The sequence below is a fragment of the Ambystoma mexicanum genome, chromosome 1q, assembly GCF_040938575.1.
Source record: "Ambystoma mexicanum isolate Mex_15411 chromosome 1q, UKY_AmexF1_1, whole genome shotgun sequence".
NCBI classification, from domain to species: Eukaryota; Metazoa; Chordata; class Amphibia; order Caudata; family Ambystomatidae; genus Ambystoma; species Ambystoma mexicanum.
This window is the reverse complement of record NC_090922.1, coordinates 932568214-932589798: the sequence shown is the minus strand read 5'-3', so window position 1 is coordinate 932589798 and position 21585 is coordinate 932568214. Positions and strand designations below refer to the sequence as shown.

The following is a 21585-nucleotide window of genomic DNA, read 5'->3' as shown; positions in this document are numbered from 1 at the left end:
TGCCTGCGGATTATACTTCCCAGGCATGCCCACACGCTGTGATTCACCAGGTCTCGTCACCTCTTCCTAAGGGGGAGCCCTTCTGTTTGAGGCTAGGGAGGTGAGGCAGCTACCCAATAATCCCTCCTAGGGGTGGTAAAATGTGGGAGGACATCATAGGGAGAGACTCCCCTCCTGGGGACAAGGATTCCCATCTGAGGCAAGATCTCCCTAAACCCTTAACATGCAAAAATCTTACCTTTCATGGCTCCTTCTCTTTCCTGATTAGCGGAAAATACTGTGCTATTGTGAAGTTTCTAATGTCTCATATGCCAATTCTAGTAGTACTGAGAAGATCGGAGGAGTGATGCCGATTACTCCCTGGTTAAACTAGACAGTACTGAGAAGCAGCACCAAGGGAACATGAAGATCACATTGTGGAGAACAAATAAGGACTTTGACAGTCTGCTGGGGAGGACCCAGCCGGCTGTAATAAAAAAAGAGAATGGACTAACCTTCAGGGGGAGGAAACACGAGAGATTCAAATCATGAAGCTGCTAAGACGTTCAGCCCCAGAAGAAGGGATAGCGGGGAATGGTCCACGCAGCACTTCCGAAGAAGCTACTGTCAGGACTAGAGGGAGGAGGAGGAAGCCAGCGGTGTCATGACCTCGGGGAGGTGGACCGCGTAGTCCAGCAACTACGCCAAAGCCGGGTGGCACAAGTCCAGCACAGCCGCAAGGACAAATCGGGGAGCAGAGCGAAGAAGCCGAAGCAAGATGTTTAAGCCCATCTCCCCCGGAACAACCAGTGGCTCAGTCCTGCTGTGAAACAGGTAAGGGAAACAGCGGGTGACCTGGTAGGAGTTTGGGGCAACCTCAGAATCCAAAGGGACTCGTGCGGCCTTTCCCCTCATCACAGTGGTGACACACAGAGTAATCTCCCTTATCATAATAGTCATACGTATAAAGAACTGGTAGATAGTAAGTGGTCCAAGAAAATACTAACAAACAGGGGAAGAGTGAATAAGGCCTGTACATTGTTGTTAAAAATTTAGCGGCGTGAACTGAAGAGACTTTGTAAGGTTCATAAGAAGAACTGCCAAGAACTAGTTGTAGGCAGTTTTCCAATTAGACCATGATAAGGGAGTCATTATGCTGGTCTGGGGACAATTGATGAATCAGACCCTTTTGTAACAGACTATTGTTGAAACTACCCCAGAGTGGAGTACATCACCAGAAGAGTAATTCTCCTGGTGTTTGCAGAAGAGCTTGAATTAACACTATTTTTGGTTTACTTTTTAGTGGCAGGTATAGAGTAGTTGTTGGGACAGAGGGCGGTTTATAACTATTATTTTGACATGCATCCCGACGAGCACCCAAGTTATTCTAGGTTGAGGCAGGGAACACCCCCTCTAGAAGTAGGAAGAGATGGGCCTTTTCCTTATTTATTTCAAGTTTATAATGAAAAAATGACAGCTCCTCGTCGGCCTCCTTTCTCCATACCTTTACAGCACGTACTGACCTACGCGATCACATCCTCTAGCTTGGGTTGCCTCCCCAACCAGATGCCGTTCATCACCAATGCCAATTTCCCCTTTATGTAAACTCCAGCAGCAAGAGGACTGGCCCTCCTCAACATGTGTTGGACCATCGACTCTATGCATAACTTACTAACCTACACTGGGGGTAACTCTTTGGATCTCTTCATCTCCACCTCTCTCTCAGCCACTAATACTGTCGCACCATCCCCATCTGATCGCTCCATTGTTTCGACCACCATCTCCTTTCCACCCGCTGACTTCTCATCACCACTTGCCTCACCTCCTACTAAAAGGAAATCGAAACCTATCATTTCTTGCTCTCTCTCTGACCTACAGTTCTCACGCTACTCCTTCGCACCTGGTGCTTCTTCAACTAGCCATCCTGGGAGGGCATCACAAACTGCCAAGTCCGTTGGTTTTTATTTTATCTTCTGCCAATCACTGTTCATGAACCACTAAACTGGTGAAAGTGGTTCCAGTGCGTACTATGTATTGCTCTGCATTCCCTCCTTGTCTCAGTACTAAGTGAGTATTGAGATGGTAACTCACTAGTAATCCAAAGGCTCAGTACTCTATGAGAGTTGCCATAGCAAAATAGATGGGGTGTGAGGGTAGGTGTGAACGGGAATGAGGAGAGAAAGGAAAGGTGGGGAAATTCTGGAAAGGGAGACCAGGATCATGTGCTGGGTGGGAATACTGTGTTCCTGATATGGTAATCACTGGTCCCAAAGGGGGTTTTCCCCTCCCATGAGATCCACCCGCTGAGTACCACCGCCAAGAGGGCTATCGGGTAGCGGCCTCACCACCCTGGCCTCATGGGAAGGTGCTCCCCCTTTGGAAGCAGTGATGACATCATGTGATCCGTGACACTTTGTATTGTATTATCCGAGTATCCCAGTTGCTGCTCAAGATGTTTCCGCTCGTTCGCTAAATCATGTAGCTGTTGTCTAATACCCTTAAACAGACCATTTTTAAGCGAAATACAATATATATATACATTAAAAAAATGTATGTTATATGTGTGACTCCTGTGGTGTCGTCACGGAGCCCAGCCTAAGTTCTCCCCCCTGATGTAGCCAGGGAAAGGTAGCCACTATCTGATCCTAAACCTGGGGGTGGTATTAGGAGGGAGGATCACATGGGAGGAGAAGGCTGTCAAGGGAATGTGGTGACTCTATCAGGGAAGACACAGTATTCATCCTCTTCTGAGGATGAAGTTTCCCTGGTGCCTGCATTTTCAATGACATGTTGTCACAGTAGGGCCTCCCCTTCCAGCCGTATCCAAGGTGCCAAGTATGAGAACCCTTTTTGTAAGCATAGAAATAATGTATATAAGGGTCAGGGAGTTTATACTACTAATTCTAATAGTTATGAGTCTACATTGTGTTTGGACTATAGATCCAGGAGTGAACCATTACCACCTTTGCAATCTGCCCTTACAAATAAATCCTATACACTATTCAAACATAGTGGATTAAATAACATGAAAACCAATAAGAACATGATGTACTTCAAAATGAGGAAGAGGGGTCTAGAGTTACCAAACTAATGAGCGGACTAGTTGTTATACTGACGCACACCCGAGAGGGACCTTTAAACATTTAAAGGCCTTTCAGGTGCTGGCCAAGAAGAAGAAGCAGCAGAAAGAGGCGGAGGTTGGGGTTGCCACTGTACTGACAGCAGGACATCCTGTAGAGAACCTGGCGAAGGTTGAGATTCCTGATGCATGCAGAGCATGCACAGCGGGAAGCAGCATTGAGGCCAGCTACCCTGAGGGGGAGAGAAACTCTCTGCCTCCTGCAGTCCATTCCGGTGTGGGCATTTCACCCGTGAGCGTGCAGGCTGTGCAGGCTTCAGGGGCGAGCAGCAGCAGGCTGACGGGAGCTGTCAAACGCTGCAGAAGTCCCGACGAACAAAGAAGCAGAACCGACGAGTCAGAAGGAGATGCCGGAGCATACCAGTGATTTGGCCTGATGCAGGTGACTGTCATGAATATCAGGCTTATCACTCAATTCGTCGGAGTCAGAACAGTCTTTATCCAGAACCCACTCCTCCTCACCTGATTCTTCTGTGGATATCTCGTGTCCTCGCCCTCTTCTCCTTGATGACTTCTTTTTAGAGAAGAGAAATGGTCTTCTGCGGTTAGAAGCCACCCTGTCCCCCTGGTAAAACAGGGAAGCAAGGGACTCCTTTTCCGAAGAAGCCGCAAGAGAGGAAAAAAGCGTGTGCTTAAAAAAACCTCTCCTGAGTGTTGGAGTCTTGTTGCGGTGTAGAATTACCAGACAAGGATCTATTCCAGGTAAGTGGTTGATTCCGAAAGTGTAGTTGTTCCAGGTAGTAGAAGAAATCCGTGACCGCCGAGGATCACGTGAGAGTGGAGCCAGAGCCCAAAGCGGTGGTAGCAGGGTCACCGCAAGAACTGAATGCCGGAAGAAGAACGGCACACCGGAAAAGAGGTTGAACGGCTAGGGTCGCCTGAAAGGTTAAGCAGAAGAAAAAATAGAAAAGAAGGAAGTAAGAAACAGCAGACCCGAGAGAGGTCGTAATACAGTAAAGCAAGTGAAAGGGGGAGGGGCCAAGAAGCCGAAAGTGAGGGCAGAGAGAGGAAAGAGGAAAAACAGAGTCCAAGGAAGGTAGACAAGGATGCTACCTTAAGCTACAAAAAACGCGGAATGGAAGGGACAGGGAGGCACAAAGGAAGGAAAGGAAACCGGGCTGAGACCGGTAAGGCAGCACAAAGCAGGCAAGGTGGAAGCAAGCCCGAACGGTGCAGAGCGTAACTGCAAAAATTGCAACGCGCCGAACAGACCAAGGGGGCGTGGTTAAATAGCGAAACCAGGAAGAGGCCAGGAAAGAGACTAGAGCGTAACAACAGGAAGTAGGAGATAGCGTGGAACAATTCAATGGCGGCGCAGTTGCCATTGGCTACCTAGACGCCAAGGGAATCTCCTTGCGAACGGCATGACAGTGACCCAAAGGCGCTGTGAAGGAGACCACTGTGTAATTTTGAATACTGAACATTTGAATTTAAGCAAACTGGACGCAACTCTCCTATTAAGAGATGTCGAATAGGAGAATATTGTAACCAGCATTGCCAAAGTGAAAAGGGGGAATATCCACTAAGGGAATATTAAAACCTGCATTTCCAAAGCCAAAGAGGGACAATAATAAAGAAAGGGAATGCAAATGTCCTGAAAAGGTATCCAATAAAAGGTCATTATAACCTGCATTGCCAAAGCCAAAGAAACCTGAGTTGACAACAAGGCAATTCGAAATAGTAAATTAATTAAACATCAACAAACCCAATAAAAAATGGGTTGGTCAGAGTAACGCACCTCATGACCCTAACCCTTTAAGTAACATATCCTTATCAATGCAAGATCCATGATAGCCCACGCTGTTAGACATAGCCGACCTGATCATCTCAAAACAACTAGACTTCTTAACAATAACAGAGACGTGGCTCCATGCAGCTGCTGGTCCTTCCCTCTTGCTATCCAGGATAATTACACTATCCTGAGATTAGATAGAGAATCTTCCAGAGGCGGCGGCATTGCCTTTATTGCCAATTCTAGTCTGGGACTCAGGGTTTCCACACATCCTCCCGTAACTTCATGTGAATAGCTGACAGTTAACATCTTACTAATTTTCCGTACCTTTACCATGCACCTAATGTAGACCTCCCGACCCTATTGGCTAATTTGAGGAGGATGTTACAACTATACTCTCTGCCAATACTAAACCTTCTAGGAGATTTAATCTTGGTCTCGGTGACCCTAATGACCAGCATGCCCTGGCACTAACAAACTCTATAACGGAATTAGGCTTCACGCAAAGGGTCACTCAGCCTACTCGCGCCAAAGGTAGAACCCTAGACTGGGTAGCCGACCTTAACTGTGAGACCGTAATAATGTCCATTGAACCCTGCGCTTTGACAGACCATCATTTACTGACCTTCACTATCCAAGATAGCCCACTACCTATTAGGACTGACCATCTAGCCCCTCCAATTCTCACCAGGAATAAACGTAACATTACAGTGGACAAGCTACGGCCCCATTTCCTCCCCATTTTAAACGTTGTGCCCACTACTTCAGACCCAGCAATGCTAGTAGATTTATACAACTCTACTGTCACTCAAGCTATAGATAATATTGCACCTCTCGAAATGTGCAACGGCAAACCTAGAGCCCCCCTCAATTCATGGTTTACCCCCAATCTTAAAGCCCTACGGGCAGAAAAAAGGAAAGTTGAAGCCCTTTGGAAAAATCAGCCAACAGCAGCAAACAAAGACAACTTACTGGTGATCCTACAAACTAAATGTGACACGTACAATGATAGGATCCACAAAGCCAGCTCTAGCACTAGAGAACTCTTTGTCATCCTAAGAGAAATGGAATCCCCTATTCCCCCCACCCCCCAACGGACACCTGCAATAAGGATAAAACCTGGTGCACCAATATTTTAAAATGCATTGTCCAACAAAATTTCTCTCCTTCAAAATAAAATGGCAGCTAAAAAACTTAACCTGCCTAATTCAGGTAACTCCCAGAGAACCCAATCTAACTCGTCTAAACCTCCCTAGCGATTTAAATTTGCCCAAGTCTCTACCCAAGAAGTTGAAGACATTATTGCCTGGCCTAAACCTTCTAGATGCCGGGGAGATACCTGCCCAGCCTATATAATCAAAGAAGCTGCCAGAGACTTAGCCCCTTTCATTACTACTCTAATTTACTCTTCATTTAAAACCTGCACTGTCCCTACTAACCTTAAGGACGCTTGGGTCCTACCACTCTTGGAAAGAAACCCGCCTTGGACCCAAATATCCCGACTAATTATAGACCCATTGCTACAGTCACTTTTCTTTTAAAGATTATTGATAAAGCAGCCTACCTCCAGATACAGTCGTACCTGGAGCTTAACAATCTACTAGGGCTCCGGCAATCTGGGTTCAGACACAACATGGCACAGAAACGGCTTTTATTGACCTAAAGAACCAAATTGACGAAAGTAAGGACCATGGGGAAACTTGCCCTCCTACTCGACCTGTCAGCCGCATTTGATTTGGTGGATCATAAAGTGCTCTGCGGGCATCTGTCCACCGCTGCCCACTTCTCCCCGGAAGCTACAGGCTGTATTCAATCCTTTTTGAATAACTGGTCTCTGAGAGTGTTCTCACCTTCGGCCTCAGTAGACCCTACACCAATAACATATCGGAGTACCGCAAGGATCTTGTGTATCGCCCACTATCTACCTTATCTTCACTAAGCCACTGTTCGATTGACTATCTGGGTGTCACCTACACTAACTATACAGATGACACCCAGCTCCTCATACCTCTGACCGGTGATTCTGATACAGACCTGGCCTTAGTCAAAACAATATCTTATCATTCAGGCCTGGATGGCCTCTCACAGCCTTTGTGTGAATGATAAGACTGAACTCTTGCTCCTTGGAGCGCCTGCCAGGCTTAATAAACTCAGCAATCACTTCATCATTTAGAATCGACGAGTATTGACATTAAAGTGGCAAAGGAGGTTAAAACTTTGGGTTTCTACTTGGACTCAGCTCTGAACCTGCGTAAGCAAGTAAATGCTACGGCTTCAGCGACAGCATACACTTGCAAGTTGATTCATGCCTGTAAACCATTCCTTTCTGCAGACAGTTGTATTACTCTAGCAAGAGCATTAAAGGCATGGTCTAGTAAAAAAAAATGTATTTAAAAAATAGATAGGCAACATAAAAAAAATACTAGCATTCTCTTTTTTAAAACTTCCTATGTAAAATTTTTAGCTATTCAAGCTCAAAATTCGCAAAAGCAAGCACATGGGCACATCTATTTTGTGAAATGGATGCCCTCCTGTGCTGGCTTTTGCTTTTGTGGCACTAATGAAGGAAAAGCCAGCCAGCTGTAGTAAACAAAAGCTACCGCTGGGTGGTTTTCCCTTCATTAGAAGCCACAGCAGGCAGAAACACAACGCGGTTGTGTTTACATGCCGTGTAGTGTTTCTGCCTACAGCTGATTTCCCATTTGGGGATCTCGGCCTCCCCGTGGGGAGCCCAAGAGCCCCAAATGGGAAATGCGAAATCCGCGTTTTTTCTGCCTGAATCTGATTTCCCATTAGGGGCTCTCGGGCTCCCCACGGGGAACCCGAGAGCCCCAAATGGCAAAGCAGATTCAGGCAAAAACAACGCAGTTGTTTTCCGCAATGCTGCGTTGTTTCTGCCTGAATCTGCTTTGCCATTTGGGGCTCTCGGGCTCCCCGTGGGGAGCCCGAGAGCCCCAAATGGGAAAGCAGATTCAGGCAGAAACACAACGCGGTTGTATTGGAAAACGCTGCGGTTTTTCTTTCCGAGTTTCTCAGGCTCCTCCGAGCCGGAGGAGCCTGAGAAACTTGGAAAGAAAAACCGCAGCGTTTTCCAACACAATAACGTTGTATTTATGTTTGTGGTCGCTTCAAAAGCGACCGCAAACATGACTACAACGTTTTTAAAGCTGCGGTTTTATTTCTAAGTTTTCCGGGCTCCTCCAGCCCGGAAAACTTAGAAAAAAAAACGCAGCTAGTGCTTATTTTAAAAAAAATAAATAAATAGCACTTACCGAGATTCAGCTGCATCTTTCCTGCTCTGGTCTCCGGTCCCCGTCCTCCGCGTACAGCACTAATGAAGGTAAAGCCACCCAGCGGTAGCTTTTGTTTACTACAGCTGGCTGGCTTTTCCTTCATTAGTGCCGCAAAAGCCAGCACAGGAGGGCATCCATTTCACAAAATGGATGCGCCCATGTGCTTGCTTTTGCGAATTTTGAGCTTGAATAGCTCCAAACTTTACATAGAAAGTTTTAAAAAAGAGAATGCTAGTATTTTTCTTTTTTATGTTGCCTATCTATTTTTTAAATAAAAATGTTTACTAGACCATGCCTTTAATTCTCTCAAGACTAGATTATTGCCACGCACTCTACTTAGGTGCTAGCAAATATATTGTCAACAAACTTCAAATATTACACAACAATGCACTTAGAACAGTGCTAAGTATTCCAAGAAGACAACACATCTTGGAGGCTAGATGGAAGAATAATTGGTTTTCAGTCAAGGACGTTCCCTTAGTCATAAATGACTAACCAATTCAGCCCCTAAATACTTAATGAAGAAACTTGTCAAAAATACATCGACACACCCTCCGAGGACCTTGCACTCCTTTTGCTTGAAGGTCCCCAGATTCAAACTGAAGAAAGCCGGGGGTAGTAGCTTTCCTGTTATGGCTGCCCAGCTCTGGAACTTCTTACTACAACCTTAAGAGCTGACCAGTCCTTCTTTAGCTTTAGGAAAAGCACAAAAAGCTGGCTCCTTGTGAAGGATTCATGACCCGGCACCAATAAGTCTCGTTTATGACTGGCTAGAATACTATACTGCCTGTATCTATGTAAATTGGCTTTTGTAAACACCTTATGTATAATATTGTTAATCTTTGTGTAAATAATGTAGCAATGTACTGCAACTATTCTACTATGTACCTGATCCTATACGCAACTTGTAATCCGAAAATAACCTGAATCGTGCCCAGATACCTTTGGGTTTGGAGCACTATAAAAATAAACAGACACAGATACCTCGAGGGAGGAAGCTGTCAACCATACTACCAACAGCCAAAAGGTTGTGTAAATAAAAATCAGAGACCGCTGGAGGAAGGCCCTTCTTATAAAGAAGATGGAGGAGAGAACTGTAACCTGCATTGCCTATGGCAAATAGATCAATGTGAGTATTATTAGTTGTATGTCAAAGGTGTTGTGAAATTCAAAAGAATAAACCGAGAAGCAGTTGTTGAATCAGCTTTCCCCATTGAGGATTTAAGTGTGGAATGTGTGGAACAAGCCTTACCACAGAGTACAAGTGGTAGCAGTAAGAGTTTCATCCTGGCAGGTGAGTAAACCATGAAAGGGACAAATAGTGGTTAGTCCTAGCAGGCGAGTGGACCGGGAAGAAGATAACGCGAAGTACTGTAAATGTGGTGGAAGTTTGTGGTGGAAAAGAAGTAGCAATTCCACTGCTGTGTTTAATGAACTGTTGTATACCCATCTTGACCAAGGTGTTGCTTATGAAGGAGAAATATTATGTGATAAAAAGTGATTGGTCTTAAGAGAAAAGAACATTTAGCTTGACTTATGACTTGGGGTGTGACTAACGTCTTTTTGACAAGCAGACGGATGTGGAAACTTGAACAATTGTCTTTGAGTGTGAAAAACCCTTAGAAGCTAAGATAGTCACTTTGCCAAGTGAAAGACATATTGCATGAAAAGAACTTCATATTCTTCCTGGAGTGGAACTTGGATAGTGAAAATAACTTTCGGGAAATTCAACTTTGGTTTGAAACATCCTGCATTGGTCCAAGGGAAGGGGCCCAACCCCGGTTACAAGGATTCTTGTTTATAACTTTTTTGTGTTTGAAGTTGTTTTATGAAGTCTAAACAGCCAAGTTCTGTATGATTTTGTTGTATGTATTAGTGTGAGGGACAGATACCTTTGGGCACTAGGCCATCTTCCTTTAGCCTTAGTTTGTAAGGTAGGGAATTCCTTGTTAGGTTGGCAAAAGATAAGCGTTTTTGTCTCGCCCATTATCATTTAATGAAATGACGACTTGTGAGAAAACTATACCTTTGTGTACGTCTCGCATTCTTGACCCCTCACATATGTCTATGGGAAATGGTGCCTAAAACAAGCACTAACCTACCCTCTGAGTCCACCTTCTGTTCTAGTACCCAGAACCATAGTGATTTATGAATAAGAGTAACCACACCCCGGGAATAAGAATAGAACAATATGTAAGACCTAGCAGTTCCCCAAGCTTTGGCCACCAACTCATTAGCTGCCCCAACCAGGTGAGTTTCTTGGAGTAAGATAATTTCTGCCCCCTGTCTCTCACAAACGCACTCACAACTGTATGCATTTGCCTCTGGTTATTTAGGCCTCTCACGCTCCAGCTTAACATATTACAAGCCTCCGTAGGCTATACATGAGGACTGGTCAAAGGAGAGAACCACATTGCAATTTACTGACCTCAACAGCAAGAACGATCAACCCCAGTAAACGTATTTGCATTCTGTCAAGATGTGAACCAACATTTAATTTTAAATCCAACTTCCCGTACATCCCCTTGACCACCCCACCCACACTGCCAAACCCCAACCTGCAGTGATCATACCCTCCATCAGGAAAAAAACCATCCAGCACAACGACTTGGGTACTAACCCGGGGACGTCCGACTCTACAGCCAGTCCACTGAAGAATACTAGAAGGAGTAGGCCCTCGGACACCGTCCACATAATGCAAATTAACTGTGATGTAACATTTCTCACTATAGTAATAAAAGCCCACAAAGAAAACCATAACCACTGATAGCAATAAGAAGACATCCAGTAACGTTTGGCAGACTACAACTGCCCTCATCACTGGCAATCATGACTACTCATGACCCGGCTGGATCACAAACATTTCTCTGTCACATTACCACAGCTAATCCATCATCCCTTGGGCAGCAACTCTAGAAAGTCCTGCACCTCTGGGTGTGAGAAGAAATGGGTCTTGTTATTGTTGAACACTCAGAGCTTCTACGGGTAGAGCATGGCATATTGCAGCCCTCATTCGCGGAGGAATCGTTTCACTGCTGCAAAAGATTGCCACGCCTTCTGAACCTTGGGAGTGAAATCCTGAGTGGAATTAAACTCTTGCTTCCTTGTATTGAAGATCGCCCAATTCACGAGCTCTGCGTCGCACAGTATCACGGTCTCTCTAATTCAAAAGGCGCACAATGATCTGGCGTGGGTTCTAGCCCATTTTGGGTACTTGCAGAGGCACTAAGTAAGCTCTTTCAATGAAAAATTGCAAGGAGAGAGGAGGATCTGCAAGGACTTCCCTGATAAAGCTTTCCAATAACGTCTTCAGATTTTGTGATGGGACTGATTCTGGGATACCAACCACCCTAACATTGTTCCTATGTGACCTCGCCTCTACGTCGTCATTCTTATCTTTGATATTCTTGATGTCGTTCTACAATGACTGCAGGGCTCGACTCATCTCGGCACTCATGTCCTCCAGAGATCCAATTCTATGTACCGCTTCAGAGATTCGCACACTCTCCTTCTCAATACGTTCCTGCATGTGGTTAACTTTGTAAACAAGGACGTCTAATTTGGTGTTTACGGAGTCAAATCCTAAATTTACCGGGGCCAACACAATGGGCAAGTCAGGAGAGATGCTACATGCGGCATCGCTCAAACCTCTTCCGACAGGGTCCCCTCCTCTTCCATCTCAACTGCTGATTCTTTATTCTTGGATACGCACAGTGTATGTTTGCTCGCCACAGGGCCTTCCTTGTGGATAAACAGCAGCCGGGACTGGAGTTTATTGCACTTTGCCATGAATCCCTCATCCCTGTCTGCCTAGTGGGTGCCTCAGTAGCTGGTACACAGAGACCCAGATGAAACGTATACGTGGAGGAACACAACAGGGGGAAATGGTAAGAGTATGTGACCACAGTTGTAGAGCAGACCCTCCTAGATATTAGTATATATCTCCACAATCCACAGCTAATGTAGGACCATCTCTCCAGAGGACCAGAAAGTAGGCTGTACCAATTCTGCCCCCCCCCCCGCACGCACAGTGTTATCAGTCCTCTGGTAGTGAGGGGTAGACTGTGGGCCCGAATGGGAGATTTGATCAAAGATTTGATTGAATACGAACATTATGATTAAATCTCCCATTCGAACGGCATTATAGTGAACAATGTCAGCGGGGGTTGCAGCGGTGTCCCCTGCACCTGACCGCTTAAAGATTTAAAGAAAAAAAGGAAAGGTCCCTGCAATCCCGGTTTCCTATCACGGAAGTGAAAGGGAACAGGCGTCACAGGGACACAGCGAGTCAGCGGCACACAGCACAGTGTACCACTGCAGTGTGAGTATGGTGGTGGCAGGGGGAAGCAGGTTATCCGAAATGGCAGTTGGAGGGAAAACCCGAAAGTAATTTCATATTCGAACAATTAGTAATCCATAGACTGCAGACCCCAAAGTCAGCGAAGGACTTCCGGGCTGTGCGCACCCCCTACTCACTCACCAACACTCATAGAATATTGCTTCCACTCACTCGATCAAAGAGCAGCGCCGGTATCATGGACTGAAGTCATAGGTCTCGCTGAGCTCTTGGCTCCAGGGTCCACGCTCGCATGACAGTCGCCCCGCTCGGCTCAGCTCGGTCCGCAGTGGTTGGCAGATCAGTTCCACAGTGGATCATGGAACAAGTTGCACCAAACCCAGGGCCGGCACCAAGCACAACGCTGTAGCTCCTTTTGATAATGAGGGACAGTATAGATCGCAAGGTCAGCAGAGGACTCCCGGGCCGTGTGCATCTCCTGCTCCCTCACCGGTACTCACAGGTCACTCACTACCTCTTCATGCCTGATCTCCATGTAGCGCCGGTGTCTTGGGACCGCCGTCGTAGGGCTCTCCGAGCTCTCTGCTGCAGGGCCCGTATAAGTCTGTCGTTCGCCGTGCTCTGCCCTGCCCAGCCCTCCCATGTTATGAAGGTTGGCAGTGCTTCTCAATCTGCCGTTGCCATCTTTGTCATACCTGAGGTGGTGAATCCACTCAAAACTTCAAACAGCCGGGTGCTTCAAAATCAGATGCTTATTGCTACGCTTTGTGGGCCGAACAGGCTAATACACCCACAATAGGGCCTCCTCCTTTAGCGGCTCTGTGTTGGAGTTCAAAAAGCTGCCATCTTTTTTGTGAGCTTGCAATCCCCTGCACCCCCCAAGCATTTCAGTGTTTAAAGTTGTACATAGATTAACAACTACTTAATTGCCTGAAATAGGAGGCATGATATAGGAACCAAGAGGCTGGGCATGAAATAGGGATACATAGTAGAGGGAAGAAGTAGATATCGGTAGAGTGTCATATACAGTGATGCTGTGTGTGCCGCAAACCTGTCCCAGTGAGGCAGAGGGAAGTGAGGGAGAAACCAATTTATCCTATGATGCAAATTTAGAGAGGTTTTTCGACAGTAATAGCAATATAAAAGAACCCATCCACGTGGCCCCATCAAAGCATTCCCAATCCGATAAATATTGCAAGTTGGGAAATAAGATTTAATGTTCCAAAAAAATATGAAATTGTTTTCTATGTCAAGAACATTCCTTAAAGAAATAGTGCACAGCTTCCCCACCGTATGCTGTGCCTTATCCCACCAGAAATACAGCTTCAGCTTCTTATATGCATCTGCTTGTAGGAATAAACCCTGCATGAATCATTTGAGATTAATGCATATAGTAATTCTCGGTCGACATGCTTTTGTTTATTGCCCACCTGTTTTTAGGATAGCCATCCAAATTCCTCATGGGTAACACCCCATCAGTAAAGTTTGTAAACAAATGCTTACTTAGTTGCCTAATTCTGACCGGTGTATTGCTTGCACATCTATAATGTTTCTCACCTTTCCGCACACATCTTTCACTGCGATAAGCGCCAATATTGCTCATTCACTCTCTTTGGTCGTTCCATGAGCATCTTATATTATCCCATAACACCCACTCCAAGGATACAATAGAAAACTGTCAAAGTTTTGGTCAGGCCTCTTTCGGGTCCACATACGCCTACGGTGGGTTCAGTTTGTGAGTGAAGGTATGAGTAGACACTTTAAATACAAATGAAAGCAGTTTTATTTTTTTGTTTTTCTTTCCATAGGGAGAAACATCTAAGAAAAGAATCCCTTGTCCCCTTGATCCAAAACAGTAAGTTAGAAGTCAACAACATTGGGCATTCTTCTAGGCATTTAGCTCTATTTATATGCCAAGCATTTGTGTGATGCTTTGATTTGTTTTTAGCACAGTATATGAAGACCAGCTAAAGAGACATCTGAGAAAATGCAATTCAAGAGAAAAACCTCAACCAGTAAGTACTGCTTTCTCTTATGCTTAGAACCTGTAGCAAAATGGTTTATCTATTCAGATGTTCTAAAATGAGTGCTTCCCCACTCATCTTATTAAAACACATTATAAAATTCAGTAGTTTGAGCTTTTGCAGTTGTTAATTGCATTTCACATTATGGCCATGAATTTGTGCTGTCCCAATGAAGCATGGGCAGAGGTCATAGAACATGCAAGCTTGAAGACTGATCATCCTGTAACTATTATTATGTGCACCGGTAGCCTGGCTGATTGAATTCTTCCAACTGTTTAACCTGCCCGGTAAGACACGAAGCTTTCAGCTTACACAGCCTTCTACCATCCAGCATAATATCAATAATGATAAAACCCACCTTCAAGCCCCAATTACCCAGAACCGTAAATATGTCCAACACAAAAGTGTAACCCCGTCAGGTAATCTTGAACTAATGTTGTGACTCTCTTGGGAGCCACAACGTAGTACACTCAACCCTGTAGTGGCAGTCTTCCCTGGCAGTCTAAGAACACTGAGAATGGAAGTTCCCCCTCCATGGCAATAGCGCTATGTGACACGCCCCCTAAGTACTGTAGCAATTTGGCCCAGGAGCTGTAAAGAGTAGACACACAAAGTTTTAGACAGACTGGAGCTTTCCCACAAGGGAGTTATTCTCTAATCTAAACAAAGTGTACCAGGTAATCCCCAGAAGAATGTGGGACATAAGATTCTGCAGCTCAACTAGCCTTATACGCAAGCATGTTCTCTCTTTAATGTTAAGGCACTGGGTAAGAATGGGAGGTATTTGCGTGGCTTGAAAACAAAAGGCTAAATACCCAGGAATTCACAGTATTGCACTGTTGCGAGAGCACTGCTTTCGATGTCTCGCAGTTCTGTATGGGTTAATTCTCCTGTTGGTCATCAACGCTGGGATACTGCGTGCCAATGTTGTGATTTTAGGGGAAAGAACCTTGCCATGCCATGGCTTTAACTGCTTCCATCTCCGAAGCTGGGGAGGGCTACCCCACCAGGCAAATTGATTAGAGGCACTCTGGTAACATGGGAGCACCAGTATAGTAATCGGGGAACCTCGTGACAAAATGAACGCCATTCCGAACACTGACATACATGATTCACAAGTACCATGGAGGTCATGTACTGCTTTTTAACTGTTTGCCTCAAAATGAGAATTTTGTACCATACCAAGACAAAGACAAGTTTTCCAGCCATATCCATACAAAGAATGCTTCAACAGTCATGTAGATGGATTACTTGTAACTAATGTGAAGAGAGTGCATGCTATATGCCCATTTCTGGCTGAAAGACATTTCATCAGCATTCATCTCTTTTCATTAACCTCCAATACAACTGAAGTAGCTGCTGTACTCTGTCTTCACCTGTAAGCTTCAAGCTTAATAAAATAGATGACGTTTCATGCATACCTATAGCCCTTGTGAGGGGTCTCTAATGCGAGGCAGACAACTGTTTGAAGATTTATCAACATCCATTTTATTATTAAAAGAAATGTATTCAAAATGCCTCACTATTCCTACTCCGCTGAGGATTTCCCTGCCTAACCCAAAGCTAAGGGGAAACACTCTAACACAGAATAACTGGCCCTCACACTAAACAACAAATACACAAAGAAAACATATGGCACTACAGCATAAAATTAATAATATTCAGTCTCTGAGTAGCCTTCTAATGTTCTGGGTGATTTCCTTCCCCAGGATTCAAGGGCAATTCAGTTAGTGCTCATCCAGAGAAAGACATGTCTCAGATCAGTTCTAGATGTTTCAAAGTCAATGTAAAGGTTTGTTAACCAAAGTTCCAATGATGGCAAATCTCATCTCCTTGTTGAAATATCCACTTTCCACTTCCATCAAATAGCACCAATGCTAATCCAAGCCATGCTGATTTGTCACCCCTTAAAGAAGACTTGCCACAGTTCAACATAAATACAATCTCCACAACTGTCAGTGATGCACAGTTCGTGGTTAACCGTTTTAGAATTCACAATGGTATATTTGTCAGGATGATTTCTGAGTGCTGCTGCTTCCACTTCAACAACTTCACTTCTACTTGATTCACTATGAGATCGGCCATTTTGTTTAGTTTGCTACAATGTTGCATCTACTGCCACTTAGATATACCACCACAGATTCAGTATTTCGGACTACTACCACAGCTTCAGTGATTTGTACTTCTAGACAGGCTTTGACAAGACGTACTAGAAGGCAAGGCACTCTTCCTCCGAACAACTCTCTTCAAAAGGGGCAGCCTCTTTTCCTCTCTTGTCTGTCTGTCACAATAATAACCTCTGTTTGCCTTTAAGACTCACTTCTCTCTGTCTTCCAAAATCTCTGGCACTGCAGGTTGTGTCAACATCAAAATAGTCTTTACAAGCAGCCAGTTCCCCTTCCCCAACTTCACCTGCACCTTTTGGCCAGTTATCAGCCCAAGTAATTACCCAGAAGCCTTGGTGCCACTCTCTGAGCTGCAGGTAATGCTTGCATACTTGAATCCTAGGCCAATGGACCAATAACCTGTTATTAACTTCACAGTACAGTTAGATTGCTCTTTAACTATGAGAAAGGTTGGTTTGACTGTTAATATGAGGAGACACTTGGTTTGGGCAATGCATATTCTCTTCTTCAATAGTTTATAGACTTTGACTTCTTATGAATGAAAGGTATGCCATGTTAAAGTAAAGAATAAGATTCAGTCTTTATTTAGAAATCACAGTTGGGCCACAACAACGTCTTGATGTAGTTTTCAAGGTTTAAAGATTGGTATAGAATTGTATTCCTGTGTGAAAGTGAAGGATAGAGTTCAGTCCTCCTTTGTGAGTCACAATTAGGCACGCGCGACCACTCCTTCATGTAGTTTTCACAAGTTAAAAGTTTTAACAATTGTATTATCAAAGTTAGATATTCGGTAATGGTCTTCACAGCATTCACTTTCCTTTTTTAGATACACGCAACCACTTCAAACAGTAACAGTCTTTTAAGGATTGAACAATGGGTTTAAGGCATGTTAGCTTCTCACGCGAGTAAAATGACTTATATTATGCGCGAGTGCTACATTTCCATTGTTTGGGTATTTTAGCTTCAATTAACAACTTCTACTCGCTTTAAATCTTGAGTTAACGGGGAACTTGATACTGTTGCCAGTAATGCTTGTGCAAGGTGTTAGAACGCCATACTTCATTCACCAGCTTCTTTGACACAACAACTTCTACTGCTTCTGGCTTTCTTAGGGACCCACACCCTTCCTCTGTGAAGGTGTCACTGGTCCAGCCACACGTTTCTGGAGCCCCCTCTCGCTCTTGAGACCCACGGCTTGACAACAGCTCCTCGCCTCGGTCTCCAGCACGTTTACTGCACAGCAATCTGGCTCAAATGGGGAAATAAATCTATCCTGTATGCCTTCCGCTGCACAGCCTCTGCACTTCAGAGTTTGGGTAACAGGATCCTCTCAGAACAAGCAAGTGAAATCTGCTGTCTCCACATTGCCTCTTGTTCTCCCGCTTCTGCTTGGTTTGCCAGTCTCGTGCCTTCTTCCTTCTACAACCTCTAAAATTTGCATTCCAGTCATAGTTACAGCTCCTTCCACTCCTTCCAATTACCTGCACCTGAGCGGGCCGTCTATGCCTCCCAGGTTCCTTCAGGTGTGGGCTGTTAGGCTCAATTGCCTGTTTGTTGCTACAGCATGCCTCTTCAGCCCTCTTCCTCGTCCCAGTACTTCTGGGATTATGAGACTTGTAGTCCCCTTCAACAAAGGTGTTTCAACAATTGAGTTGCTTTTAAGGGCACATTTACTTCCCTTAGACTCCTTAAAAGATGAACTGTCAGAGAACAAATACTGTGTCTCATCCCACGGGATCTCCTCACCACCCTGGGCCCTGTCTCCTCCCAGGTGATCCTCCCACAGTACACAAACCCCAAGGTCAGGAAGCATCTGCCTTTCCCTGGCCACCTGGGAGGAGACATTAGGCAGAGTTTCAGTGAGGGATCCGTAGGCTTCTTCGCACCCACCAGCCATTTAAGGCCCTTCGTCGCAAAATTTTGAAATATGACCCCGATCCATATATAGGTTTAGAGGGTGGTTGTTTGAGCATAACTAAAAAAACTCTCTATGCACCTTTTTTAGGCATTTTTTTTTTTGACCCAAACTGACAGCACACTCCCTAGTACGGTAAATAGAAAGCAAGCCAAGCAAGTGGGAATTGGAGGCGGGTAAAGGGAGAGGGGGATCAAATGGGAGCATGTGGAGGGGGAAGAAGTAAAGAATGATGAAGTGATACGGAGGGACTGTGATTAATGGAGAGACTGTACCAGAGAGAAAGTGTAACTAGGACTAAGGAGAAGGACTTGAATAAAGGAAAACGGTTCAGGACGGAGGACGACTGGGGCAAGGGAGAATGACTTGGATGGAGAACAAGGACTAATAAGGAGGACTAGTACAATGGAGGATTAAGCAGAAGGACTAGGAAGGAGGAGGGCTAGGCACTAGGATGAAGGAACAAAACAAAAGAGGTGATTTCTGGATGGTTTCGAATAAATCTTAACCTCTGGCATTACTCTGGCAATCCTCCAGACCATTGTTCTTTGCCTGCCAAACCATTACAAAAGGGGAATACCATATGCCAATCAGGCTTGTCCCCCCCCACCACCAAAAGGCTTGTCCCCCCCCCCCACCACCAAAAGGGGCCATCCAGCCCGCAGTAGGATGAAAGAGAGGGAGGGTGAAGGACTAGGACTTGGAGGAAAGACTGGGAACAGGATGAATTAATAGGACACACTTTTACAAGAGAGGAGTATGACAAAGGAGGAGAAGGACTGATAAGGACTATGACCTAGGACTATGATGCAGGAGGGGGGACTATGACAAAAGAGGAGGACTTTGCTGACTACAATAATGGACAATAAGGAAGGAGAAGGTCTATGATTAATGAAAGACTAGGATGAAGGAAAAGGACTATGATGAAGCATGATTATGACAACTGATTATAAAGAAGGATTATGACAAAGCACTATAAGGAAACCCTGGGATGAATGGCTATGACAAAGAGAAGGCTAGGACGAAGGAGTATGAAGGATAAAGACTATTTTGAAGGTGGAGGAGCAGGGCGAAGGAGTAAGCAAAGGACTAGAAGGTGCCGCAGTGTGTGCTATCCTGGAACTTTCAACCCGAGAGGAGTCTGCTTTCAGTGGCGTTTCTAGTAGGAAGTGGCTTACCATTCATTACCTGCTAACACAGCGGATGTCATGCCGTTTGCAAAGAGATTCCCTTGGAGTCTGAGAAACCAATGGCAACTCCGCCGCCATTAATCGTTCCAATTTTTTCCCCCATTTCCTGTTGCTACGCTCTAGTCTTTTTCCGGCCTCTTCCTGGTTTCACTCTTAACCACGCCTCTTTGTTTTGCCCGGCGCGTTGCAACTGAAGCTTTCACGCTCCGTTTCGCTAGCGCTCTCTCTCCAGTTCCTTGCCTGCTTCCTGACCAGTGTTTTTGCCGGTTATCGTCCCTTTCTGCCTTCCTTTGTAGCTTTTCTCCTCCTGGTGCCCTTTCCTCCCTTGGTTTCGTCGCTTTTTCCTTCGTCTTTCTGCTCTTTGCATCCTCTCCCGTTTCCCTCTCTTCTCGTCCTACTTTCTTTCCCCGGTGCCTTCAGTCCTCCTTTTTTTTTTTGTACTTTCCTTCCTCCGTGCTTACCTGTTTCCTTACCTTTTACCCTTCCAACTAGGCATTTGACGCGACACCCTGCGGTCTCTGCTATCCTCTCCAACCCGGAACTTCCTCTCCTTCGGATACCTGGAGAAACAGCTTGTCTGGGTTACCTGGCTCCTCATCAAGATCGAAATATAAGAGAGAGGTTTTTTTTAGCTAACGCTTTTTTCCTCTCCTACGGCTTCTGCGGAAAGGGGGTCCCTTGCTTCCCTGGTTTACTAGGGGGAACAGGGTGGCTTCTAACCGCGGAAGACCATATCTCTTCTCAAAAAAGAAATCCACAAGAAAAAAGGGGCGAAGACGCGAGGAGTCTACTGAAGAATCAGGTGAGGAGGAGTGGGTTCTGCATAAAGACGATTTTGGTTCCGACGAATCAAGAGATCAGCCTGACATTCATGACAGATTGCAACGCCTAAATGATCCTACAATGGCTACGGCTGAACAGATACAGGAGTTGCTTGCTGCGGTACATAACCTCACACAGGAACTGCAAACCGTCAAGGTAGAGAATACGGCCCTAAAGCAACGTATTGATAACCAAGAAAGAGCTCGTGCAGAATTACCCCCTATGCCCCTGGCAACGGGTAAATATGACGGTTCTCCACAGAAATTCAAAGAGTTCATGAAGGCATGTATAATACATTTTACTTTCAGACCCCAGACATATGCCTCCGATAATGCCCGCATAGGGTTTCTCATTTCCAACCTTACTGTAAATGCAATGGCATGGGCCACCCCATTAGTAACCAGTGCTAGCCCACTGCTGCAAGACTATAGTGGTTTTACGGCACAATTCAAAGAAGCCTTTGAGAGACAAGAAACAGCCTTGATAGCCAGTGAGCAGTTGCTTGACATCCGTCAGGGTAGCTCGGATTTACTATCCTACATTTCCCGTTTTAAGAGGGTTGCCGCCGAAACCGGGTGGCAAGAGGCGGCTCAATATACCGTTTTCGGTCGTGGCCTCAGAGAAGAACTGAAAGATGAATTGGCACGCATGCCCAGACCTGCAACCTTGTCGGAATTGTGGTCTACCGTTCTCCAATTGGATTTCCGCCTTTCCGAAAGGCGTTCAGAAAAACGAAGAGGTCGATTCACGCCTATACTCTCCGAACCTTGTCTACCCACTACCTCCTCCACCCATCAAACCAAGGATGAACCCATGCAGATAGGTACTACCCGGGGGCCCCTTTCGTCTGATGAACGAAGGAGAAGAAAGGACAATAATTTGTGCCTGTATTGTGGTTCTAACCAACACCTGTTACGTGACTGTCCAGAAGTACCTCCACGACGGTCGGGAAACGCCCCACCTCGGAACTAGTGGGGACAAGTTACCGAGGGGGATTTCCTGGTCCCTACGTCTCAATGTCGATAACATCCATCTCATCCACAGAAGACACCCGTCTTATGGTTCTGG

General features: G+C 45.4%; 1 protein-coding gene across 2 annotated transcripts in view; it reads left to right on the top strand.

The window, feature by feature from the left end:
- Positions 1-21585, top strand: part of TRMT13 (tRNA methyltransferase 13 homolog) — an 876862-nt gene that overhangs the window by 49550 nt on the left and 805727 nt on the right. For both annotated transcript variants that reach the window (XM_069641589.1, XM_069641588.1), the window contains exons 2-3: positions 14249-14295; positions 14389-14455. In XM_069641589.1, the coding sequence (XP_069497690.1) occupies positions 14249-14295; positions 14389-14455 (114 nt within the window). The remainder of the gene's footprint in view (positions 1-14248; positions 14296-14388; positions 14456-21585) is intronic.